Source organism: Urocampus carinirostris, chromosome 4 (genome assembly GCF_059441175.1).
Source record: "Urocampus carinirostris isolate Australia breed hairy pipefish chromosome 4, RoL_Ucar_1.0, whole genome shotgun sequence".
NCBI classification, from domain to species: domain Eukaryota; kingdom Metazoa; phylum Chordata; class Actinopteri; order Syngnathiformes; family Syngnathidae; genus Urocampus; species Urocampus carinirostris.
The window spans coordinates 44,050,962-44,078,846 of NC_142352.1; the positions used below are offsets into that span (position 1 = coordinate 44,050,962).

The 27,885-nt window shown below is 39.5% G+C and overlaps 1 protein-coding gene and 1 long non-coding RNA gene across 2 annotated transcripts in view; one reads left to right on the top strand and one right to left on the bottom strand.

The window, feature by feature from the left end:
- LOC148367660 (CUB and sushi domain-containing protein 1-like) overlaps positions 1–27,885 on the bottom strand; it is a 654,387-nt gene that overhangs the window by 49,706 nt on the left and 576,796 nt on the right. The window contains exons 47-58 of the mRNA XM_088334675.1: positions 27,725–27,805; positions 26,198–26,311; positions 23,719–23,835; positions 22,567–22,638; positions 19,254–19,400; positions 14,927–15,115; positions 13,424–13,609; positions 11,639–11,836; positions 11,308–11,481; positions 8,207–8,380; positions 6,868–7,041; positions 4,764–4,952 (exon numbers count right to left, since the gene is read on the bottom strand). Coding sequence (XP_088190801.1) covers positions 4,764–4,952; positions 6,868–7,041; positions 8,207–8,380; positions 11,308–11,481; positions 11,639–11,836; positions 13,424–13,609; positions 14,927–15,115; positions 19,254–19,400; positions 22,567–22,638; positions 23,719–23,835; positions 26,198–26,311; positions 27,725–27,805 — 1,815 coding nt within the window. The remainder of the gene's footprint in view (positions 1–4,763; positions 4,953–6,867; positions 7,042–8,206; positions 8,381–11,307; positions 11,482–11,638; positions 11,837–13,423; positions 13,610–14,926; positions 15,116–19,253; positions 19,401–22,566; positions 22,639–23,718; positions 23,836–26,197; positions 26,312–27,724; positions 27,806–27,885) is intronic.
- The window catches only part of LOC148367661 (uncharacterized), a 33,912-nt gene continuing 21,059 nt past the window's right edge, over positions 15,033–27,885 (top strand). Inside the window, exon 1 of the long non-coding RNA XR_015850357.1 lies at positions 15,033–15,172. This is a non-coding gene — a long non-coding RNA (uncharacterized LOC148367661). The remainder of the gene's footprint in view (positions 15,173–27,885) is intronic.

Sequence of the window (27,885 nt, forward strand, 5' to 3'; positions counted from 1 at the left end):
CGCCTGTCCAGTTTTTGCTCCCATTTTTCCACCTGTCCGTTCCTGATCTCCCCGTCTGTCTACGGCTACGACCTGTTTTTTGATTCTGACCACGTCTGCTCTCCCGTCCCGGCTTACGACCCGTTTCTGACCTCGACCACCTTTTTGCTCTCCTGTCCCGGCAATCGACCTGTTTTCCGTCCTTGACACCGCCATCGGTCGCTGCAGAAGATCCACCTCTGTATTTGGATCACAATCCCATTGCGAGAGTGACTTGCTTCCCGCGCCCAGCGAGCACCGGATCGTGGGCACAGCCCTTCCTCTTTCTTTCAATAAAACTTGTGGCAAATGTTACACAATGGAGTCCTGATTCCATTCTGGTCATGACAAATCATTCTCCTCCTCACTCTCTCACAACAATATTAGTGTGTAAAACCTGTGACAAACGCGCATTTTCTTGTGAAAAGTTTAAAGTGGGATTGGACGTGCACCAAGAGTGAACTACACGAGCCTGACAAGATCAGTTCCCGTAATGTTGTTTCTGAGTTGAGAAATCACCTGTCTCCATGTTTTGGTTTGGGGTGGTATTTCTTGAACGCGGCTGAACCTTTAGTCCTGTAATGTTTAAATCATTGATTTGAGCAAATTGTTCAAAATAATCAGCCTTATTTTGTAGTATTATAATTTTGTCTTTCAGTTCGTTTTGAAGTTGTTGATTTTCTTTGATACTCTGTCGATTTGTTGGATTACCTTTTTGGTTTTCTCAAGTTTGTTATCCATGTTCACTACGATGATCTTAAGTCCCATGAAGTCTTTCTTCTTTTATTTGATTTATTTCCGTATATCCTCCAGCTCTTTTTTCGTTTCCATCAGTTTGTTCAGCATTTTCACCATTTTCTCTATTTTGCAATCCATCATATCAAAGCAATCATAGCTCTTTTGAAATCCCTCTTTTATAGCTGATTTTATTGAGTCTAATTTGTCTGCTATTCTTGTTTTGGGCATTTTATCGTATTTTTTAAATGTAGGTTAGCGAGAAATCCAAAGCAATAAAAAGAATGTGAAGAGCAGAACAAAATTCTGGAGGAGTTTTGAAGAAGTGACTTTTCTTGTGAGTCTTCGGAAGAAGAATGATTGAATGTTGAAAATTGACAAAAGACAAGTTTGAATAAATAGTCCCGATCTCTAATATCTTTTTTTAAGACACATTTACAGTATTAAATGATTCTGATTGTCAGATGACAATAATTCGATACTATCATTGATTACATGAGGACTTGTTATACAGTAATCCCTCGCTGTATTGCAGTTAATTGCGGTTTCAATATCTCTCGGATTTTTATCAAGCATTTGTTCTGGAGAAGACAACACACAGGAAAGGCTATCACGTAGTGGAGGGCTGCGTGTGTGTTGAGTGGGCGAGACTGTGATATTCCGGTGCAAGCTGTCAGTCAAATAGCCGGGTGGGTGGGCGCACAGAACACTGTGTCTCACCACTCAAAACAAACCACAAAACACAGCTACAGCTAGAATTTTAGCGCCTCGTTAAATTGAAAAAAGAAAAAAATCAATTAAATCGGAAAGTCAGAGGACCTCAAACAATGCTGCTCACCAGCAGGTGCTATCCGGATTGTTATCGAATCGGGAAAAACTAATGCGGTGTCTGGAGAGCAATCAGAAGCAGCAGGTCCAGCCTAGTGCTATGGCTAGGCTAAGTAAGAAGCCAACCCATAACTCACCAACGCCAGATTCATTACCCATGAAACAACTCATCTAAAACCACTACATTTGTGACATTTGTATAAAAGGAGAAGCCCTCCAAATTTATTGTACTATTGTATAATCACCATTCATTCATTCATTAATCTGCAATTCTGTGTTCTGTGTTTTTATTTATAAGTCTATAGTTGCTGTTTTGTTACAGTCATATATGTTACTGATATGTAAAAATAAACGAATAAATAAATGAATGATCCGACTTTGCGGGATTTGATTATTGCGGGACTTTTTGGGAACGCTACACTGCCCAAAAAAAAGGGATTACTGTACCTCCAAAAAGGGCAGAGTATCTGGTTTCTGTTCATCCCTACTTTTTGAAAATAATAAAATTAAATAAATAACATCAGTTGACTTCAATTTAGATTAACATAACAAAATTATTTTCCAAATGGAGCATTTAAATGAGCAATGAAAATTTCAAAATGAATTGAAACAGTGATGGAAGTGGATGTACAAGTGGCAGACAAGTCATCAACCGCAAGAGGAATTGTTTAAATTAGTTTAAGATGAGTGTCTGAGAATAAGAGATACCTGTATGTCTATGTGTCCATTTTAAAATATTTAGTTTGAATCTCTGTTCCACCTCCTAAAAATATTTTAGAAGGTCAGGACCAATGTTCCCTCTAAGCTGCGTGCGTGCGCAATCGCGCACTGCCCAGAGCTTTTCCGCGCACAAGAAAATCTAGCCAGCGCACAAAAATCTGGGCTCGAAATTGCTAATTAAGAAGCCAATTAAGTCAAAGTTACAGTGCATGAAGGTACAAATACAAGGGTTCCCCTGACATTGTGTTCTAAATGCGGTATTTTGAAATCAAGGTCGAAGTAGAACGAAGTTGAGTAAAGTCAGTAGAGTTTTTCGAGAACCGGCTTCTTCGGCTCGGCTCACCAAAGAGAACCGGCTCTTTCGGGTCCCAAACGGCTCTTCAGGTTGTTTTTGCTTCTTTAATCCTTACACGACCAAATATTGTGTAAAATTGTGCACAAAATGACTTAAAGGAAGCGGGAATAGAACACAAAAGAAAAAAATACCAAAATGAAAAAGTAGTGAAAAGCTGAGAAAAAAAGAAACAAAAGGAAGAGAAAAAAGAAGGAAAAATTCAGAAAAAAGCCAGAAAAAAAGGAAAAGAAAGAAAAAAAAGAAAAAAGGTAAATAAAGAACAAAAAGAAAAAAGTAACAGCAAGGAAAAAATAAACACAATGAGATTTTTTTAAAGGAATTTAAAAAAAATAGAAAAAACAGGGAAAAAGAAGAAAAAGTTTATGTTGCATTCAAATAATTTCCAACTATACCAAGTCAATCTTGTTGCCAACATTGTACTTTCACTAAAAAGTGTGATTAAATACAGATGTGTATAGTGCAACCGACTAAATAAGCCCCCAAATATGTTATAATGCGACAAAAGATACCAGGGAAAAAAATAAATGGAAATCTTGTGAAAGAATTGTAAAAATGAATGACGTTTTTAGGCAACACAACCTTTGCAATAATACATTAGTCAATTCATTCAAAAGTTGATTTTTTTTTGCATTGCTGGAAACTCAGCAAAATGTAACGTGATGTCAAATTTTGCACTTGTTTGATATTGACTTAGTTGCCACACTTGGGATTGCTGTTGCTCACTGTTGTTTCAAGCGTTGCTCACCGACTTTGTGTTAACGCTCAGACCCGTGGAAAATTACAGGGAACATTGGTCAGGACGCATTTTCACGACGCGCTGACCCACCAATTGAGTGCATTCATTTTATCTTTCCCTTGATAACACAACATAAAACTATCAGCTACAACTTTAATTGACTACTTTAACCCTTCTTTAACAAACTCTCCAAGGGTCCTTTGAAGCTGTGATTGGCCAGATCCGTTCGCTTTTTTCAATGTATTCCTTTCAACCTGTCCTCGCACTAAATCAAACACCCACATGAACAATTTATTACTTTTAGTCTTTCCTTTGAACCCACTCATGTTCTGATTTTTGGGGATTTACTTCAAACTATTTGCCTCCGAAAAAAAAGGACGGAAGATGTCAACAATATTTGGATTCGAAAGTGCTACATGAATTAGTTTTCAGATATCTTTAAAAAACATCTCTGAGACAGTACAAACAAAGTAAAGATAACATTTGATATTTTACATGGCTTGCAATAGAATCTGTAAGGTAAATGCCAACTTTGAATATGCAGGGGAACAAACATTGAATTACGCTTTGTTAGACAATAACTGTGTTTTTTCACCCTCTTTTATTTTTTCAGCGTAACCCCATGCCTATATATCTTTCTGTCACCTGTTATTTTCTTAGTTAATCCCAAGTGTGCCGTTTTTCATACACTCCCTTCAGTTTGATTAGTATTACACTAAACTCTTGTGTGAGTGTGTTTTGATTAAATTATTGTGAAAAGGTAAAGGGGATTCACTTTCAATTGATTTGTAGTCATGGACTGGTCAGGGAGGTGGGTGGTGGAGAGTGATGTCAAACGGTTGTTTTTATTTATTCAAAAATGAAAATGGTGAAAACAAGAAATGGCCAGTTTTAAAATAAACCTACAGTCCAAACGCCAAGACAAACTCCCCCCCAAAAAAGAATAGTTTATTTGAGCTCGAGCTCGACACAGGCTGCAATGATGATTTCAGCCAGAAGATGGTGTCAGCAAGTAGAATATTTTTGACGTCACAGACACCACATTTAAGTAGGATATTATTGCATTATTTAGCTACTTTTGTGCAAATAGTTTATTGTTTCTTTTGTTAATTAATCTATCAGTGATGTTTTTTGTGCTGTACCTAAATAAAGAAAACACAAACAAAATGTGTAATTGCCATCGAACCAAACCCAGGCTTTTGCATCATCTTATGAACTACAACAACAATTTTAATCCATGTACTTTTATCAAATCCCTGCACTACTATTAAGACCTGCTTTGCCTGAGTCTAAAATGAAACTGCATGTGTCGGCAGTGCACCAGTTGAATATGTGTGCAAGTCATTAAAAACTAAAACTTTTTATCCTCACCCAGGCATCGAGGTGTCGGTCTGTCCCAGCGTCCATCATGCAGACAAGTGAGCAATGCTGAGCCGAGTAGGTAGAAACCTCGCTTGCAGTGGACGGCCACAGTTGTGCCATAGCTAAAGATTTCTGGGAAACGAAATCCAGACTGCCGAACACCGTTCTCCACGTGTCCGGGATCCGAACAGTTAACAACTGGTGAGAAAAAACAAAATGTGAGAAACTAATTCTTACACATTTTTACATCATATTTTAGTTGTTTAAACATTCAATCAAATAAACATTACATTATATTATACATTTCATGTCAGTGTGCCTCCAGTACAACTTTGTAGATCTTCCTGTCACAAAATATTTTCGTGAAGAGTCATTAATTATAAGAAGGGTTGCCCTTTTGTGTCCAATAAAAAGTCAAGCAACTTTGAAGTATATGTCAAGGTTGCTTTTTGTTAAACAGAATGTTGGGTTTAATTCATGGGTGTAACCCAAGCACCCCCAAAATATTAAAGCTTTTTCAATTGTATTTTTTTCTTATTAAAGGACCGATAGGCTTGAATTGCTAAATTAAAAAAAAAAGTAAACTTAACCAAAATGTGAACAACGCCCCTTAGTCCATTTGATTCCTAGCACTGCTCTCGCCTTTCTCTCTGCTCCTCTTTCTTTTGGCTGGTGTCACTTGCGGCATAATGGCAGAGTTTATGGAGGCTGGACTTTTCTTTTTAGTTTATCTCTCTCACAGTGGACATGCACCTACGATGACAATTTCAGACCCCTCCATAATTTTTTAAGTGGGAGAAAGAGCAAAATAGCAGGGTGTTCAAATACTTATTTTCTTCATTGTATATATGTGTTAAATAGAATGCATCATTGTCTAATACGTTTAAATGCTTCTTCTTCTGTGTGTATTTGTGTACTCTACTGGAAATAAATGAGTAAAAACTGGGCACGGCATCGTAATAGTGTTTCTGCGAACCTCAAAGTGTAATATGATGTTCATAAATGGGAGGTGACAGCCCGTGAAGAGTGTTGAATAATCCTAAATCACTTTAAGTGATTTTTTTTTAACCAGCCAGACACTCTGGCCAAAGCTCTGAACCAATGTAAAATTGCCCAAGTTTTAATATGAGTCAAAAAGTGTAGTTTTTTTTTGCATGTAACTGGGGATACTGACATGGACTGCAATTCAAGTCCAAAAGGGAAACATGGAAAATGAATATCTGCGTCTGTGTGTGTGTGCATGCATGTGTGCATGGACACATGTGTGGGCACCCAAGGGTTAAAAAAGCCTCTTAATTGACAGCAGTAGCTGAGAAGAAAAAATGAAGGAGTTGGATGCATTCCGTATAGTAAATGGCAGACAGATGTGTGCAACGAGGCTGTATTGATCTGACACTGTGCCGAGCGGAGCGCTCGAGAAATTGCACAATTTAATACTTCATAACTGTTATTCCATGCCAGGGTGATCAGAGGTTGGTATTGTTACAAGTCACACATAATTAGCCTAGTTGGAAGCATTTTCAGATTAACAAATTCCACCTTAGAAACACACAATTCAAATCATTAGGTACACTTTTACAATGATCCATTTTTCCTTTCTCCACACCATTTTTTCTATATTTAACTTTCAAATTCACACTTTCACACATTGGGAAATGAAACCAACCTGCCTGCAAAAAAGTCTGTGAAATAAAGACAAAACCTGGATAAGATTAGAATGACGTAATGGCATCATGACACATTACTGTAAACATTTTGAGGCGGAATATTTCGCTCACGTCCCTGCTATTTTTAATATTGATCATGGAAAATGCCAGAAGAAAACAATTGACACAGCTTTTACTGTCAATGCTGTGCTGCAGTTGTGTTACCGCAATGTTACAGGCACCGTTTGGAAATTATGGTAAGTTATCAAAACCTTAAAAACTATTACTGTGTATTGTCTTTGTCAATATTTCATGTTACAATATGGCGACCTGAAGCTTATAATCAATTGCAGCATATATAGATACAAAGTGGTAGTTTCCTTTTACACATATACTGGGTGCGGCTCATAATCAAGAGTGCTCTATATGCTGCAAATTACGGTATTTGAAGAGCTGTAACATGTTACCTTTGCAGAGAGGAAGAGGGCTGCTCCACTGTCCGTTGAATCGACACTGAGCACGGGTGTTACCACTCAGGACGTAACCTTTATTGCAGGTAAAGTTGACGACATCATTTAAGTTGAACTCGCTGCCGTTCGTCCGCCCGTTTGCAGGATTTCCGGGGTGACCGCAAGTGATAGCTGTAAATAGAGAGTGGCAATGTCACAAATTTGAATACATTTGCAAGTATATGTACTATGGAACTAAGGTTATTAATAACATGATCAGCTTGGCTGCCAGTAAGGTATCAAAAAGATACCTTGAAAGGTACCAATATCCAACATCAGTATCAATATTCAAACAAACATACAGCTATCAATATTGAGGTAAACATTCTCAGATCACATGGGTGTACTGTCATGATATATATTAGTTAAATTGTTATCATTGATGGCCTTTTATTTCCGTAAGATATTTTTGAGTTTTGCTGTGGCTAATTGATGATAAGTTTAGCCTGGCCACATAACATGCAAATCCAGAAAGTGTTAGTAAGAAGGACTCCAGCTTTTTATGGAGCGGACTGCCCGATTTTCACTAAGCCCTGGAAATTGCGTTGGTTTAATCTTACAGTTTTATTGAAGGATTAGGAGTGTTTTTTGCTAACCCAGGATTCATTTTTATGTATTTTAAAAGCTAGTTGTTTGGTGTTTGCTAATGCATTGATGCTATTTTAGCTAAAAACATATTTTTTTCCCTCCTATTTCAGTTTAACGAAATCTACAATGATTGAAAATGTGTATAGATGTCAAAAATAGTAAATAATCAACTTTGGCTGAACGTCTGAAGCTCATTTAATTTTATTCAAAACACAGTGCTACATGTGATGCGTTTCTGTAGTGCAGTGGTTAGCACATTCGCCTGACACACGAGAGTTCCTCAGTTTAAGACCTGGTAGTACATTTGTTGGCCTGTAGGAGGGTTTGGGCGACACAAGTTGTACTTTCCCAAACCACACCAAGGGAAAAGGTGCCCCTACTTAGTGGGGTTTTTAAAGGTTATTGTTCTATCTTCGTTATTTATTATCCATTATCCGTTATCGGTCAGTTCATAATACGCTACAGAGCCTAGGAGCCGGGACACTTACTCTCAGCCAAAAGGCCAAGCTAAGGTTCTAGCCCTAAAGCCTTGCTGCGATCATTGGTTAAGGGATAGGCCTAGCCACATCCAACCACCACCACGAGCGATGGAAAGAGAATATGTACTGCACTGCGCAACAACAAGACACAGCGTGAGTTTGTTCTATATATTATTGTTAAACTATATAAAGCAACGCGCGGATTTGCATTTGTAATGCCAGATACGTACGGACGCAAACGGGTGTTGTTCCAGACCACCGATGGTCCTGTTGGCAGATTCTGACAGATGTACCGATCAGGCGGTATCCCAGCATGCACTGGTACACCACTGTGTCGCGGTAACTTGAGCCATCGCCGCTAATGTGTCCATTGATGATAGGATTTGGGGAATCGCAGTGGCCAGCTAGAATACAAATAAAAATAAAAGAATGAATTCTGTTTTATACATGAAAAGACAGATGCAAAATAAGCATGTAGAAGGTCACATCAATATAGTTCAATTTATTTTGTTGACTTTTTGAATTGACTTTCTTTGAAAAGGAAACATTGTGTCTAGTTCTCACATTCCAAATACGGGCTTACACAGAATCATTTTAGATATTCTTGAGCAAAGTCTTTACTTCTATGATAAAATAAGTATTTTGAGATTGACCTCAAAAAGTAACATCTTTATGGTACATAGGAAAGACACACCAAATTAACATTTTATTTACAGGGAAGACATTTTAAAAACACTGTACTTGACGGCTATATACAGTGCATCCGGAAAGTATTCACAGCGCTTCACTTTTTCCACATTTTGTTATGTTACAGCCTCATTCCAAATTGTATTAATTTAATCTCTTATCTCAAAATTCTACACAAAATACTCCATTATGACAATGTGAAAACGTTTTTTTTTTTTTTTAACTTTTTTTGAATTTATTAAAAATAGAAAACTAAGAAATCACATTTACATAAGTATTCACAGCCTTTGCTTAATACTTTGTTGATCTACCTTTGGCAGCAAATACAGCCTTAAGTAATTTTGAATATGATCCCACAAGTTTAGCACACCTAAGTTTTGCAGTTTTGCCCATTCTTCTATGCAATAAGTCTCAAGCTCAATCAGGTTGGATGGGAGACGTTTGTGAACAGCCCTTTTCAGATCTCTCCAGAGATGTTCGATCGGATTCAAGTCTGGACTCTGACTGGGCCACTCCAGGACATTCATGGAGTGGTTCTGAAGCCAATCTTTTGAGATCTTGGCTGTGTGCTTTGGGTCGTTGTCCTGCTGAAAAATGAACCTTCGCCCCAGCCTGAGGTCAAGAGCGCTCTGGAGCAGGTTTTCATCCAGGATATCTCTATATATTGCTGCAGTCATTTTTCCTTCTATCCTGACTAGTCTGCCAGTTCCTGCTGCTGAAAAACATCCCCACAGCATGATGCTGCCACCACCATGCTTCACTGTAGGGATGGTATTGGCCTGGTGATGAGCGGTGCCTGGTTTCCTCCAAACATGGCGCCTGGCATTCACACCAAAGAGTTCAATCTTTGTCTCATCAGACCAGAGAATCTTGTTTCTCATGGTCTGAGAGTCATTCAGGTGCTTTTTGGCAAACTCCAGACGGGCTTCCATGTTCCTTTTACTAAGGAGTGGCTTTCGTCTGGCCACTCTACCATACAGGCCTGATTGGAGGATTGCTGCAGAGATGGTTGTCCTTCTGGAAGGCTCTCCTGTCTCCACAGAGGAACGCTGGAGCTCTGACAGAGTGACCATCGGGTTCTTGGTCACCTCCCTGACTAAGGCCCTTCTTCCCCGATCGCTCAGTTTAGAAGGCCGGCCAGCTCTAGGAAGAGTCCTAGTGGTTCCAAATGTCTTCTATTTATGAATAATGGAGGCCACTGTGCTCATTGGGACCTTCAAAGCAGCAGAATTTTTTCTGTATCCTTCCCAAGATTTGTGCCTCAAGACAATCCTGTCTCGCAGGTCTACAGAAAGTTATTTTGACTTCATGCTTGGTGTTTGTGCTCTGACATGCACACTCAACTGTGGGACCTTATAAAGACAGGTGTGTGCCTTTCCAAATCATGTCCAATCAACTGAATACACTGCAGGTGGACTCCAATTAAGCTGTAGAAAGATCTCAAGGATGATCAGTGGAAAAAAAGATGCACCTGAGCTCAATTTTGAGCTTCATGGTAAAGGCTGTGACTACTTATGTAAATGTGATTTCTTAGTTTTCTATTTTTAATACATTCAAAAAAAGTAAAAAAAAAAACTTTTTCACGTTGTTATAATGGAGTATTTTGTGTAGAATTTTGAGATAAGAGATTAAATTAAAACAATTTGGAATAAGGCTGTAACATAACAAAATGTGGAAAAAGTGAAGCGCTGTGAATACTTTCCGGATGCACTGTATGTCATAGTCACATTTTACTGCAAATAGGCTGGCCATGAATATGTTAATGTGTGCCTGTTCTTTTTGAATAACATAATTTTATTGACCAACAATGGACATGAATGAAGGCCTGTCTCGGAATCTCTGCTTTTGTACATCTTAATGTTTAGCTTTGTTTACTGAAAGAAAAAATAAGCAATTACTATAGAGCTATCGATTGTATAATTTAATCATGAATAATGTAGTCTCAGTTTTTCGTCCATTTTTAGCCAGAATGTGTTTTTTTTTTTTTTAGTCCACCTCATCACGTTTTTATTTGTTATAGTTAATAATTTTAATCTTTATTTTAGTCCAAATGAAAAAAAAAAATTGTTTGCTTTTCAATAAGATCTCGATAACATTTTAGTCTTGTTTAGTGAATAAAACCAAATTACAATTTTAAATAATTTGTCAATATTGAACAATATCTGAAATTAGTTGAAAGTTCAATGAATGAATACATACATTTTCTCCTTTTTCAAAGATAGGATTTGAAAAAAATCCAAATAATGGTTGTCTCTTCTTCACAATTGGGCTAAAATGTCTGTAGCTTTTATTCCATTCTTTATTTAGTAAACTACTTTTTTCTATAGTCGCTATTGGTCAACAAAAAAAGCATTCAATTTTAGTCAAAATTATTGTTTATTGAAGAGGGTTACATTTTAGTTTAGTTTTGCTTTTTGCTGAAAAATGCATGTTTATCCGAGCACTTCATTTCTCTGCCACATTCCAAAAACTAGTAAAAAATATACTTTTTCCATAAGTGTCAATTGAAGTTTGTGATCACAGTATGTGCTCTCCTACTGAGAATGCACAAGTATTTTACCTCTGTAGTAGAGCGCCGAATACAGAGGTGGTGTAATTACATAAGAAAATTAAGAAGTGGGAAATTTGATTTATTTAAGCTTACCAAGACACCTTGTTTCAGAACCACTCCACAGACCGTTGGAACCACACTCTCTGACATGGGAACCCACCAAAGTATAACCATGGTTACACATAAAGATGGCAGTTGCGCCAAAAGTGGTCAGTGTTCCAATTTTGGTGCCAAACGGTGGAGAAGGGAGATCCCCACAAGACAGGACTGCAAAAAAAATACAAATAAAAAATAGATATGCTGCTATACATCTGGAATGTAGGTTATAAATACGCCAATAGCTCAAAATAGAAACTCAACAAAGCTCCAATACTAATCTTTGGAAACCTATTGCGGTGTGCACCTTGTAAATTATTTGACTTACTCTTGCATGTCGCTGGGTCATGCGACCCCTCCCAGGTCCCATTGGCAAGGCATGTTAGTGTTCGATGTCCTGCTCCGAACGAGTACCCCGCTGAGCATTCCAACATGGCCAAGGAACTGAACTCTCCAAGAGTACCAGACAGCAGACGGTAGGTCATGTGATCTGACAAGGAACCCTCAATGCTGGGACAGCGGGTGGCTGAAAATTACACGCAATGTCATGGAAGCCTAATTAATAGAGAGTGCAGTTTGTTATGGCGGCAACTGCTTCGTTTGCGAGTACTTCCATGCGGGTTTTACAAACAGTAAGGTGGCTGGTTTAAGACAAAAAATATTGCCAAAGTGTCCTCCATATAATATGAACATTAATGAAAAATTAAAATACAATTCAGAAAAGCTAGTTTCTAGTTCTTTTGTAAGCTCTGATATCCTTTGGTGGTTACTGTATGTATGTAGTTCTTTATCCGCTTTCAGCCACTTTAGTTATAAGGCATTATCCACTTCAAAGGGCATGACATTTAAATCTAAGTTTGATGATAAAACACTGCATATGAGCAAAACATTTGTTATTAAGTCTAAAGTATGAATCAGAAAATATATATATTTTTTTCATTTTTGGGGAATTCAAATAATAATAATAATGCATTATATTTAAAAGTGCCTTTCAAGCCACCCAAGGATACTGTACAGACAATGAGAAAATACAATGTAAACAATTGTAAGCGAAATATTAAATAAAAACACGACATAAAATGCATATTTTGGGCCGAGCAAGCAGTATCCTCAGTGCATGCTAGTGTCACAGTCCTGCAATCAGGTTGGGCTTCCTTTAACCCTCTACCTCTCACACCCTGGCTCTAATTTCCACCCCACACTTGGTGTTACTTCTTTTGATTACACTCCAATCACCCCTCTCCCTCTTCACTATTTGAACACTCTGTTTCGGTGCTAGTTCGTTGCCTTGCTTGTCACGTTCTAAGCATTGTTGTTGCAGTCTTGTTGTTATCCTTGTTTAGCGAACCCTTGCCTGACCTTTGGATCACAAGTCCTGCCCGCTGAATTCTTGGACTGTCACTCTTGCAGCCTGTTGGATCACCAACCCCTTGTCTGCCTCTTGGACCACAACTGCTGCCTCTGGTGTTGTACATAATGTGGCCTCGATATCTGGCTCCCCGTGCATGGAACACTTCCCTAATAGAGAGCATTGCGCTAATCTGTTACTGCATTGTGCTTCTGCACCCCTGGGTGGGGCCCACGCAGCTAGAATAGAAGTGTTTATATCAGTAATATAAATTGATGACAGACTTAAGACCAGTGGTCACCAACCTTTTTCGAGGTGAAAGCTACTTTTTGTGACTCATTAGCACTAACAGCTACCAACTTTATATGCATTTCTAAAACGACATACTATCATGTTATTACTTTGTTGTTGTTATATTATTACTAGGTTGTAATTATTAAAATATACGTTAAAATAGGTTCAGTCAACACTAAAGCATCATGCCAGTTAGAGATCAAATTTCCAAGAAAATTACTATTACCCATCACTGGTGAGCCTCTTTTAGAACCTGTCCATGGGCAACTCAAGTGTGACGTTGGAGACCCCTGCTTTAGATATTACACATATAACATTTTTTGTTTCCTTTAGATCCCTTCGAGTTTCACTCGCTATAAACTTTATAAGTCAAACAATGAACTGTGCATGTCGATAGTTATTGCCCACATTTGATCATTCTCAAAATAAATGATCCACAAAGCCCTCCAATCATAACAAAGCAATACTTACGGAGACACCTTGGGGGTGAGGCGGAATTACTCCAGCTTCCATCATCCAAACACACTGCTGTGGCCGGAAGACTGGGGTCAAGGTGATAACCGTGTTTACAGTGGTAGGTCACCTGACTGCCCACATTGTAATGAGAGGCATAAAAGCTGCCATTGCCTGGTGACTGGGGGATCCCACAGGAAACGGCTGACAATCACAAGCAAACACTTTGGAGAATAAGCATAGGATTTTCTTTTCTGCCATATTGCCTATTTGCACAATTTTCAAACCATTTGTGTTCAAATATTCATTCATGAAAGTGTTGTAATATTGCGTCATTTAATTGATTTTTTTCCTTCTGTTCATCCAAAGACAAGTATATTTTAAATTAAATTTGAAATTGAACTGGAAAAATATTTTCTTGGTTGTGGTAAAAATAGACAGATATTTGATCAATTTTGATTATTTTTGTATCTTAAATTGTATTGTTGAGGTCTCAAATAAAATACATATCTAAATTACTTAAAATAAACTGGAAATATAATAATATGAAAAAAATTAACAAAAATAGTTTGTAGTTTGAAAAATTAGAATAAAATCTTGTCAAATAATATAGATAATATAATATCTTCCACAAAAAAACAATGTTTCCTTTGACAGATACATTTGCTCATTAGTTTTCATAAAAAATGCTTTAATTTGAGAATTGTTTTTCAAAAAGTCCATGAAAGAAGATGATATTATATGCAACATCGGATAAATGTGCTTACTTCAATAACTAAAAGTAAAACATAGTTAACTTTTACAGTGTCCAGATAAAATGAATATCACCACTACACTGTTTATGGCTCATGGTTCATGGTTATTAACTCTTAAGCTTTCTAAATGTACCATGTATGTTATGTTAAGTGTTTATTTCCCAAATTAATGTGATAATTCAATAATTACTTTGAAATTATAGAAACACCCTGGATTGCCTTCTCATACCCTATTTCAGAACAACTGTATACAGAACTGATACGTTTATTCTGTTTTTAATATTGGACACCTTCAAATGAAATATTCATAGGATGCCAGATCTTGATTTTGACTATTATTGCGCACTGATGTTCGTTGTTTTGACTGTTGCACCATTGTCGCTATTGGCCAATCATGTTGCTATGCTTTGATTTGCACACCCTTTAAGGGCTGGATGTGTTGTAAAATTGAGGATTAAATAAAAGCGGAAGCCCCGGGCAGGGTGGCAGGAACGGCGGTATGGAATTCTCTTATGTGAAGGCTTCTCTACCTGTTTCCCCTTGCAAGTTTAATTCATATGTGTTTTCTTTCTTTATTTTGAGTATCTACCACAGTTTCCACTAAACAAGATCATAAAGCTTGTTGAAGCGTTTTTTGAACAAATAAAAAAATGCTTGTAATTTCCTTGTTGAATGGTTTGTGTAAAAGTAAATGATCAACCTGACAAAATCATGTGTGTCACACATATTTCCAGCCGCTACTGCACATTGAAATGTGTTTTAATACCTTGACAGAATGGTGAAAGTGTGTCCCATTGAAATAACCCATTGGGGTGGAGTCTACAGGTTGAGTTCATAGAGCCCACCAGACGGTAACCATGGTTACAGTAGAACTGGAGTCTGCTGCCTGGGAGGAGTTTGGTTCGGTTGACAACACCCCCATTTGCTGGGGGATCATCAATACTACAGTATGCCGCTGGAGAGGCATTGAGAGAGAAGCAAAAGCAAAGAAAGCGTCAGTACTCTTTGAAAGGTAAAAAGCAAACTTTGGCTGGGTGGGTGGATGGTTCTTCCACACGTTTAAACAAAGTGAGTCAGTAGTCATTACTTCCATGTTGAATATTTAGCTTTGCAGAAAGTAACTGGCTCCATTAAATGACTCATATGATCTTTTTCCTTAACTGACATAGTTTGCTTGAAATAGCAGCTGCTCTCTGTAGGTCCTCATATTGTTGAGGACAAGTACAATGATTTTACTGCATGTTTAAGTAAATTGGAACATTATAAAACACGAGTTTAGGACCTGAGCAGATATTGGCGTACAGGGGTAGTTTATAGTTTTTCATGAACATGCCAATGACATAGTTTAAAACAATGTTTTTCTACAAGTGTGCCTGGGAAAACTAGTGCGCCTTGAGTCAAAATAGGTTGCCAAATACTGGCTAATATACACCAAATGAATGGCTTGCAGTGTTGGGAATTATTTTTTTCAGTAACTGGGTAATCTAACTAATTCGTTTTTCCGCCATTACAACGCTGTTATCGTTACTGACAGTCAAAAGCGATGCGTTACTTTAGCTGCAGAATGCCAAATGCGGCGTGTCCCGGCACACCTGGCGCTGTTTTATCAACATGGGTTTTCGCTTTCTTCTGAGTTCGTTTAGTCACGTCTGTTGGGATCATGTCACCGTTCAAAATACAAATACAGTATCTACAAATGCACCGAGAGAAAAAGCTAATTGGTGAATGCTGCAATCGACTTGTGTCGTTCGCGAACGAAATGAGCTTTTACTTGGAAATGGGAGTTAGCTACCCACCAATCGAGAGCCTGTTCCCTTAGAGACGCTATTTTCCCCTCTGATTGGTAAATATCCTATTTTTCAGGGATTCTGTGCTGTGGACGTTGAATTTGTTTTGTCTATTTCTTTGTAGATTTATACATATTTTAATGTATGTTTTCCTGTGTTTTTTTAGTATTAATGTTTAGGTGTTTATTTGCTTTATTTTTCTCCTTTTTATGTCATTCATAATCATATATAATCAATTGTAATATATCAATTAAACAAAATATAACCCGAAGAGCTATTTGTGAGAGAAAGCTCTTTTCGGCTTGCTCTTTTTGGAAAGCTAAGCCGAAAAACCTGTTTCTCTGAAAAGAGTCTTAATTCTCATATCTACAATGGACCCCTTATGACGAGCAAAAACATTGGTCCTCAATTTCCCTCACCCGGACGCGGGTTACCGGGGCACCCTTCTGGAGCTAGGCCTAGAGGTGGGGTCCGCTGGCGAGCGCCTGGTGGCCGGACCTTTACCCACAGAGTCCGGCCGGGCACAGCCAGAAGGGACGACGTGGGACCCTCTTCCCATGGGCCAAGAGAGGGGTCCTTGGGGCGACGATCCCCGGCTACAGAAACTGGCTTTTGGGACATGGAACGTTACCTCTCTGGCAGGGGAGGAGCCCGAGTTGGTGCGTGAGGTTGAGAAATTCCGACTATATATAGTCGGACTCACCATCTACGCACGACTTGGGCTCTGATACCAGTCCTCTCGAGAGGGGTTGGACTCTCTTCCACTCTGGAGTTGCCCGTGGTGAGAGGCGTGGAGCAACTAACATGCCCACACCGGGCATATTAGTTGCTCCACGGCGCAGCGCCTGTACGTTGGGGTTCACCCCAGTAGACGAGAGGGTAGCTTCCCTCCGCCTTCGGGTGATGGAACGGGTCCTGACTGTCGTTTGTGCTTATGTACCAAATAGCAGTTCAGATTACCCACTCTTCTTGGAGTCCTTAGAGGGTGTGCTTAAGCGCACGCCCTCTGGGGACTCCCTCATTCTGCTTGGAGACTTCAACACTCACGTGGGCAATGAGAGAGACCTGGGAGGGCGTGATTGGGAAAAACGGCCCCACTGACCTGAACCCGAGTGGTGTTTGTTATTGGACTTCAACAGCTGGCAGGTATCGGCTGGCCAAGCGGAATGCGGCTTCGGCAGTTGCCGAGGCAAAAACTCGGGCATGGGAGGAGTTTGGCGAGGCCATGGAAGCCAACTTCTGAACGGCTTCGAGGAAATTCTGGTCCACCATTCGACGTCATAGGGGGGGAAGCGGTGTGCCATTGACACTGTGTATAGTGCCGATGGGGAACTGCTGACCTCGACCCGGGACGTTGTGAATCGGTGGGCGGAGAACTTCGAAGACCTCCTCAATCCCACCGACACGTCTTCCTCTGGGGAAGCAGAGCCGGAGGACTATGAGTTGGGCTCTCGCATCTCTGGGGTTGAAGTCACCGAGGTGGTCAAAAAGCTCCTCGGTGGCAGGGCCCCAGGGGTCGATGAGATCCGCCCAGGTTTCATTAAGGCTCTGGATGTGGGCGTGTCATGGTTGACACGCCTCTACAACATTGCCTTTGGACTGGCAGACTGGGGTGGTGGCTCCCCTCTTTAAGAAGGGGGACCGGAGAGTGTGTTCCAACTACAGGGGAATCACACTTCTCAGCCTCCCTGGTAAGGTCTATTCAGGGGTACTGGAGAGGAGGGTCCGCCAGGATGTTGAATCTCGGATTCAGGAGGAACAGTGTGGTTTTCGTCCTGGCTGTGGAACACTGGACCAGCTCTACACTGCAGGGTCTTTGAGGGTGCATGGGAGTTTGCCTGTCCGGTCTACATGTGTTTTGTGGGCTCGGAGAAGGCATTCGACCGTGCTCCTCGGGAGGCCCTGTGGGGGGTGCTTCGGGAGTATGGGGTACCGCACAGTCTTATCCGGGCTGTGCGGGTGCCAGAGCCTGGTCCGCATTGCCAGCAGTAAGTCGGATTCGTTCCCTGTGAGGTTTGGACTCCGCCAGGGCTGCCATTTGTCACCGATTCTGTTCATAACTTTTATGGACAGAATTTCTTGGCGCAGCCTTGGTGGGGATGTAGTCCGGTTTGGGGGCCTCAGCATTGCGTCACTGTTTTTGCAGATGACGTGGTGCAGTTGGCTTCCTCAGGCCGTGAACTTCAACTTTCGCTGGAGGTATTCGCAGCCGAGTGTGAAGCTGCCGGGATCAGGATCAGCACCTCCAAGTCCGAGACCATGGTACTCAGTCGGAAAAGGGTGGCATACTCCCTCCGGGTTGGGGAAGAGACCTTGCCCCAAGTGGAGTTCAAGCATCTTGGGGTATTGTTCACGAGTGAGGGTAGGATGGAACGGGAGATCGACAGACGGGTCGGTTCAGCGTCTGCCGTCATTCGGACCCTGTACCAGTCCGTCGTGGTGAAGAGGGAGCTGAGCCGAAAGGCAAAGCTCTCGATCTACCGGTCGATCTACCTTCCTACCCTCACCCATGGTCATGAACTTTGGGTCATGACCGAAAGAACACGATTCCGGATACAAGTGGCCGAAATGAGTTTCCTCCGCAGGGTGTCTAGGTTCTCCCTTAGAGATAAGGTGAGAATCTCAGTCATCTGGGAGCATTGAGCTGAGCCAGTTGAGGTGGCTTGGGCATCTGATAAGGATGCCTCCTGGACGCCTCCCGCGGTCATGTCCACCGGCAGGAGGCCCCGGGGGCGACCCAGGACACGCTGGAGAGACTATGTCTCTCCGCTGGCTTGGGAACGCCTCGGGATCCCGTCGGATGAGCTGGAGGAGGTGGCTAGGGATAGGGACGTCTGGGATTTCCTTTTAAGGCTGCTGCCCCCACGACCCGACCCCGGATAAGCGGAAGATAATGGATGAATGGATGGATGGACAATGGACCATTCGAGTTAGATTTAAACTATTATACTCACTTTCTATTGTTTATTGCTGATTGTTAATTTATTATAGTGTTTGCTGTTTATTTTTGCTGTACTACAAGTGTAGGATAAATCTGTTGCTGGTGAGGTAAAATAAATATTACTGGGTTCCAGAACACAACTGTCCGTTCTTCTCTATTCAACTGATTTGAATACGGCCCAATAAATTGTCAAATTCTTTGACATACGACTTATTTTTAAAGTAAATAGTTACTTGCCCTGGTAAATAGTTATCTTTACTGTAAAATAACTCAGCTACTAACTCAGTTACTTTTTGGAATAAGTAGTGAGTAACTACAATAACTTTTTTAAAGTGACGTGCCCAACACTGATGGCGTGCATATACCTGAGTATCTGATCTTGAATCCTTTCTTGTTGGTTGCATGGTCAGTGGACCAGCGTAGATAAAGCTGATTGGTTTTGGAGGTGAAGTTGAGTTGAGATGAATGATTTCCACTTAGAGCAACAAGCAGAGGGCTCTGTCCTGAGGATCCTGCATGGAGTGCATGAATAAAACATAGAGTCAAACAACCACTGTGTAAATAGTCAATCCTACGTTTTCATATTGCATGCATAACTGCATCATTTTTTTATTTTATTTTGTATTTATTTCCACCCGGGAAACTGTTCCATTACCCCCGTAAGCCTATAATAATGATAACACCTGCGCAGGATTGTAAAAACCAAACAGATAATGCAAGCTTCAGAGTAGGTTAAGATTCAATGTGTGTGCGCGTGAGTGTGTGCGTGTGTTTGTGTTTAAGTGTGTGTGTGTCAGAACATTTTGACAAAAAATTTAGATAGAATTATTGTTAAGGTGATTACATTTCAGAAAGCTAAAAGGTTAAAGTATACCATTAATGTGTCAGATTCCATTGGGACAACAGAAGCGGATCCCATAAACGTAGACACAAAATGATTTTTTAAGATTTTTTTTTTAATCAAGTTCGAGACTGAAGAATTGTCATTGCTGTGAACTAGACTTTTTGCACTTTTTCAGTCATTACTTGTATTTAATGTTGATGTTCACTGTGTCATTTCTTTTGATGCCCTTGCGATAGCCATTGCAGCTTGGTCCCCCTGTGTGCAACCCCTTCTCAAGGTTTCTTTTCCTTGAGCTCAAGTTTTTGAGTTGTCCTTGCCCTGATGAAGGTTTCAGATCAGGGTATTTTGTAAAAAATGTGATTTGACTTGACTTACAAGAAAATTTCTTGGTAAAAGATAGTTTACCAAAAAGAACAATGTTTCCTAAAGTTAACTGCTTGGGTCACTGGGGCAATTCAGGACAATAATGCGTTTGTATTAGGATGTTGCCCGTTGTGTATCCTTTCATAACATATTTTTCTCTGAAGGTATGATAGACATTCTTACCAGGGTAGTTTGTGTTAGTTTTGTATATTTAATGTACACAACAGTTTGTGGCTGAGACTAAGCTAACGAGCTAAGCTAACGCTATTTAATCGAATAGCTAACGTTAAACTAACATTGACATTTTCTGTGTAGACTATCAGCTTTGTAGGGATTGAGAACGTTTTTGGTGGGGTTAGTTTGTGTTAGTTTCATATGCCCACTCCTTGCAAAGGTGTGTGGCTAATGTTAAGCTAACTTTAGGCCAACAATGACCTGATGCTAATGCTAAGCTAATGTTACTGAGGTTTTCTATGAAGACAATTGTTCTGGTAGGTATAGAAAACGTCTGTGGGGTGTTAGTTTGTGTTGGTTGCGTGGTTAGTTCTGTTTAGCCTGACTCAGTCCACCAGAGGGCGCCTAATAGGTTTGTGGTCGGGGCAGGTGTATCCAAGCACCCAACACCTGTCCCTAATTAGCCTAACTCTTCATAAGGACATTTTGGACATAGCCCATTGTCATCTTTATTTTTCACCTTCATTTTCCACCATTTCTTTTTAAGCCTATCCTGCTTACTGATGTTTGGTTTTATTTTTCGTTTTTATTTTTTTATTGTTGTTTTTGATAATTTGTTTGTTACCTTGTGGAGGATTGTTTAATTAAATACCATTATTTTTGAGAACTGTGAGGTTCCTATTTGCCTGCATTCGAATCCAACACAAAAACTATACCAAGTTCTATATGTTTAATGTACTGTATTTTCACAACCATAGTGCGCATTTCTTTTTCAAATTGGGTGGCACGCTCCATCTTGCAGTGCGCCTCGTGTGTGATGTAAAGCAGCGGGCTTAGCTGAAGACACGATGAGGCAAGCATTCACACTGCAGAGTTTAATGCTCAATTCCAATTGTTGGGTTATTTTTTGTGAGATCATTCACATTTACAACTAAATGCGACTTCCTTTAACTTCTATCTCGTGTGGACATGACCATATCCCGCTTGCGCGAAAGAGGACACGTGACGTCACACGCAACACAATGTTTGCAGAAGTACTCATGGATTCCAACACCAGAGCTTATCTAGCAATTTTAAAGTTATTGTTCTACCAGAGGCTGAACAGAGTTTTCCCCCCAAACATGAAATAAATTCCAACCTTACTTTCGCTCCATTAAATGATGTTTGTTTTCCTCCACCACTGTGTGTTGATTTCTACGCTACGTGGAAGAACTTGGAAACTGAGCGGCAGTGAAATAATTGAAGATTTATTAATTAAAGGTTTGATGGATGGATGGATGAATGGATGGAAGTGGGGGAAGCTGAAAAAGCAACTCTGACAAGTTTTTATCCATGTGTTTCACTTTGTAATCAATACTTTGACAAACCACAACCAAACTCAGTTTTGCTACCACTGTATTTTGAAACCCACACACTTGTAGGCTTGTCTGTGTTGTAAGGCAGTGTTGTGCTAAAAAACGAGAAGAATTATGGTGATATTTGTTCACTTTCAGTCTCTGTTGTTTGTAAGATTCCTTTTACTTTTTAGCACTTGTTTTTGGTTGCAAGGCACAGTACAGCAACATCTACTGGTCAAATAATGTACAATGTCCCATTAAACAATGCACATTTATGTTGATGTATTTTTGCTTACTATGTACACTACAGCTATATTAATAACTAGGAAGAGCTGAATATTTTTTTTTGTATGGCCGTTTATGTACTCGTAGGAAACACCCAGTATTTTTTTTGGCCACTTGTCCTCACTAGGGTTGCAGGAGTGCTGGAGCCCATCCCATTCAGCTTTGGGCAGTGGCCAAGGGACACCCTGAACTTGTCAGACAGATGCAGGACACACACAGGCAGACAAATCACACACTCATTCACACTTAGGGAGAATTTGAACCCGCAAATTAACCTGACATGCGGGTTTTTTGAAATGTGGGAGGAAACTGGAGTGCCCAGAAGAAACCCACGCAGGCATGGGGAGAACATGCAAAGTCCACACAGGCACGCTGCAGTAGCTGGACTTGAACCCTGGACCTACACACCGTGGGGCTGCGCGCTCACCACCCACAAAAAATAAATTTGTCGTAAAAAATGTCTTAAAATTGTCTGAAACACACACATCTTCACAAAAATATCCTCTGATAGTTTTCAATTGATTGTTCCGTGACATAGCTGAATCTCGCAGTGGGGAACAGTTCGCTCACTGCAAATAAGAATTAACTGTGAATCTTAATAGCATAAATACAACTTAGGGGCGTGTTTGTGTTCGTGCGTATGTGAGGTAGCAAGGTAATTCGGCGTTTGTTTACCGTCAAAAATTTCCAGCTCGTCAAATTGCTTCTCACTGTGGAACATCTCAACGTAGATATTGATGATGTTACCTGAGAGAAAATATTGTCATTAGACTTAAAGCACCTCAGATGCTTTTCACCTGCAGTTATTACATCCAGTGGAATTCATAAATTAAATCCAATCCCCAAATAATACTACAAGGTAATATACTGCTGAACATAAGTATTCATAAATACTTACCATTATTAAGTCATTTAATGCCATAACGTAAACATGTTTTTTTGGTTTGATTAAAAAAAAAAAGGAAAAATATTGTAGTTGTTTTGGCACTGCTTATCAGTAGGTATCAAGTCTCTTGCTATTATTTTAGTATGATAAATCAGCATTAGATGGCAGTAGTGTTTTTTTAACAAATCTTTGTCCACACATCGAGGAAGCCCCCCACTTCCTAGTTTTGCTTCCTGTTATCAGCGGCAGAGTGTGTGGGCAAATAGGCATAGTGAAGCACCGTGTTGAGAGTAGCAAAGAATAAGTACAGATAATGCTTAAACAGACCTTTGTTTCTTTCTTAAAATGTGACAAAGTCCCTTCGTAAATGTAGGGGCAGAGAGGGATTTGAGGGTGAAATTTCGAGCAAATCTGTAGGGACGCCATAGTGACCAAAATTGTGTGATCAAGTCACAGGAAATATCAGGCGCTGACAGTTCTTACAAAGTTCATGTATAATTCATGCATATGTTCAGTGTTCTTGCAATTAAATTTAATTTTGCAATCAAAATGTCCTCGCATTAATGGAAAGCATTGTTTAGATACTGGGGGTATCACAAAGTGAAAGTTTTGCTTGAAATGGATCACAAAAAGCAAATTTTCTCAGAAGTTTCTTGGAAACTAGTATTTTCATGAAACTTAGCGATGTTCACCTCCTGTTTACTAAACAATGGTAAAAGCTAAAAATATACTTTTTTTCTAATGAAAGATGACGTTTCAAGCTTACTCTTGATATGTTCTTTGCCTATATAGCTAGAGAACCTTTTTTCGCAGGTCCTCAAAAGTTACTCAAAATGGCAAATCATTGGCTGGCACTGGCTCTTCCCATTTGAGAGAAACGTCTGGCATTGAGTGGGTTGATGGCAAAGAGATTGTTAACTGTATCTCAACAGCGAGTTTACCTGTAAGCATGTGAAGAAGCCAGGAGCATGTCTGGCTGTTGGGGTAGTTGCTGGGAAACATGGGACTCAAAATAACTCCGGAGGATAAAGACCTCTCCTCATTGGCTGGACACTGAGCTGGAGGGGGAAGTGGACAATTGGATGTTAAAACCTGTCCAAAGCTGTGTCTAAAAGCTTCTGAGGCATCTTTATTTGCAGCCCCCATTGAATTGAATGTTGTCTTCCTTTTTATTATTTCTGTTCCTCTGAAAAGCAAAGTTTGTGAATGATGCACATTAACAACTAAGCACTGGATGTGCTGTGATGATGATCAAACTAAGTGTACGGATACATTCATTTCTGTTCATTCAACACCTTTGAAGACCAGCAAGAACTGCGCTAGACTGAATTCAAACCCAAAATGAGATGACGGTCATGGGGGCCGAATCTCACATAAAGAGAAGGTGAATTCAAAATCACGCCAAAGGAGCTTTTAGGTTACATCATGCCACTCCAAGAGCTTTTAAACACAAATGACACAAAAGGTCGAGCCATGCAGCAATTCTTGTGCTTGCAAAACGAACATTAGATGACCTATGTCAGCACTGTCTTGTCTTGCAAAATGCCTCACATTTGTTGATAATTGGTTCCTAGGACATTTCTTTTAAGACTTAGAAGTTTTAAATACTACTCGCTTGTATAATTTTATGAAAAGTAATCAATGAACATATAAATACATTAATTAATTTAAATAACGGCTGCTTGGATGGGGGTAATTTGGTATCAGGCTGTACATAAAAACTAAATATTTGCTCATACATATAATTGTATTACTAAAAACAAAAACCTCAAAGTTTGGATGCAAGTAAAACCTCACTGTAATTGTGATGCTTGATCATTCAATGAATATCGCTGACCACATTTACAAAGCACTGGATGCAACGGGAATCGAATCTGGATTCTGGGGGTGAGAGCGCCTAATCCAATACTCGGGCCACCAGGATTGTTCATGACAAAGAAAAATGCTTCATGGTGCCACTTTGCACAATGTTGTAATGGAGCTTCACAGCAGACAGTTCAACCAAAACCACAAAGTATAACGGGTAAGAGTTTGATGATGACATAAAATGCCCTTTTGTATGTCATCTAAATCCCTAGTGGTCTAGTGTAGTGTTTTTCAACCTTTTTTGAGCCAGGGCACGTTTTTACATTGGAAACATTTTGCAGCACACCACTAACGAAAAATAAAATGACACTGAACAGCATGTTTAGTAACAATATAATTTCTAATATCCCCAGTTTTTACTGCACAGACACTTGACAGTAACATAATATTTGCAGAAAATGATTCTTAAATGTTTTATAACATTTAAAATTTTAGATAATTTCTCATGGCACACATGACGATCTCTCATGGCACACTAATGTGTCGCAGGACAGTGATTGAAAATCACTGGTCTAGTGATTACACAGTGGATTTGGGCTTCTAATTCTTATTTTTCTTATTGATATTGCAATTCTTCTTATTATTTTTTTTATTGGGCCGGTCCACAAAAATACAATTGGATATTAAGTCAGTCCGTGTTACGGAATAGGTTGCAGACAGCCGTTCTAGAGAATGTAATGCTATAATGAAGTTTCTGACGAGTACATGGACAAAAAAACATATATTTTCCATTACCCCAAATAGTCTTTCTTTTGAAAAGTATATTCTTAAATTGTTCAATATTTTTCTTAAACACAGTGCATCATTTGTGTAATACTGATACAAACTAAATGCCTTCCAAAGCTATAACTAATACTTCAATAAATACATTTCATAAAAATGATGTATTAAAAGCAAATATGCCAGCTGTGATGATTGATGTGACATTTTTATCAAACAAACTACCTTGACAAATTCTGACGTGCTCAAAATTTTAAGCTACAACACAGTACATACAGTCCAATACACTTATATACAAAAACAGAATTGTTGCATGGTGGAACTTTTTTTATTTTGTCTTGAATTAGATAGTATAACTCCATTAGGGAAAGGCAAGTATTGGTGCGAATATGTGCCTTTTAAAGGTGGAGTGTGTACTTTGAGGTGTCCTTAAAAAGTTGAAAGTCGAAAATTTTCTCAATTATGTGTGTTAAAAATGCCCAGCTGAGTTCAAAGAGCCATTATAATTGTTTTTCCACTGCACTTATCTGCTTTTATCTTACTTTTACCAGAGCTCGCTACGTATTAGAAGGCAGGAAAGGAGGGGAGAAGAGAGAGTAAGTGGAGACTGATTTCATGCTTGTGCACAAGGTTTTCTGTTATTTTAGAATGAAAATGGTCAAATTACAAAAAGGACTGTTTCAAATACAGTCCATACGCCAACCCAAACCCCCAAAACATGATACAAATCAAAAATATTAAAGATTCAAGTATCAATATTGGTATATGTCTACACAAAGTTTGGTATTGAACCATTTTATCTTATTATTAAGATGTCAGAGGATGCTACCATACCTTCACATGTTGGTGGTGGAGACTCAAATAGTAGATGAGAGTTCAGTGTACACATGAGCTCCGCCTTCCCAATGAGTGTGTACCCAGGTAGACAACGATAAGACACAATATCACCTGAAAAATGAAATAGAAAATAGCATCTTGTATCTATGTAAGAATTATGTTAGGTAGTGTGTGTTATATGATGTTTTGAGGAAAAACGCATTGATTTAGATCATTCCAAATATATTTTATTCATATACATGTACGTGCAGTAATGTCTCAACAAAAACATTTATTGTTTTATTTGTCCTTTTAATTGGGACATTTTGAGGAGTGGGCGCAATAGTGTGCGCTAGCTGGTCTCACATTGGTTTTATATTGCGATATACAAACCACATTTGATTCATTTATTTGCAAAAGGCAGTCAATATATGTGTCACGTCTTGCGCGGTTGCCATGGCGCCCAGTTGGTCCCAGCCGGGTGGCGCCGGATTCTGGCGCGGTTGCCTCGGCGCCCAGTTGGCCCCGCCCATGAACACCAGCTGAGACGCATTTGACTGAGTGCATCTTGGAGTACTTGAACGCGTTCCTTTGAACTGTGCTTTGCTGGAGCGTTTGTTATACTTCTGTGAAACGTCTGTGAGACTTCTGTTAAATCCTGTTAAATGCCTAGTTCTGTGAATCTGCCCGTATTTGATCCTGTTTTGTTTTTGGTCTGATCTGTTTGTTTTTGGACATTCTTTTATTTTGTGTGGATTTCTAATCCACTCCTGCGACCATCGATTCCCGGATCGATTGTGTGCCCTCCTCCTCTTCCCCCAATAAATTGTGAGTACGTCTACGTGAATGGGTCCTTATTTCCTGCTTCCCGCTCCGCTCCATGACAATATGACTATCAAGACGTTTTCAATTGATTTAAATACTGCAAGGGGGCAATAATTTGATGATTTTCTGAATGTAAGGAAATGTTACATTTTCTATAACATTGAAATGGTAATGTAGGATTGTAAATTATTGCAGGATACTTATGTACCATTTATAGAATTAATGCACAGTACCTTTCCGAGGGGGGAGGGGGGATTTTAGCACAATTATATGAGTCTACTTTTTGATAGGGGAATAAAGTCTGGTAGCAGGGTTGATGCCTTTTTCTTCCACAGACAAGTGATGACATTACTTTTGCTGCAAATCACTGAGTCCTGCACAATACTGGCAGGGAAAATAGATGTTCACTGTCAGTTTACTATGAAAACTACACCTAAACTAAGGTTGATTTGAAAGGTCATGGTGGCTGAAAAACAAGAGGCTATGAGCACATTGCATAACAATGCGTAAAGTAAATAGAAGCCTTGAAAAGTGATTATTTGAAAGAGGACGTTTTTTCCGAGCCGGTGATTGTTTAATCAAGTTAAATCAATGGTGTTGTATTGTATGTCATTCGATATGAAGGACATTTCATTTTAAAAGATAATATAGTATGTAAACAATAAATGGTCCTTCAAAAACAATAACAATTGATCATAAAATGCAATGCAGGATTATCACCTATGAGGAAGTCTTCATCCTCATAGTATATGTCAGCATTCTCTACAACAGGAGGAGAAGGGCATTTCTTCAGGCGAAAGGCTGGAGAAAAAGCATAAATAACGCATTTTTGTTGAGTTAAACTTGGCAGTGTAGAATAAAACTGCAATGGCTAAGTTATA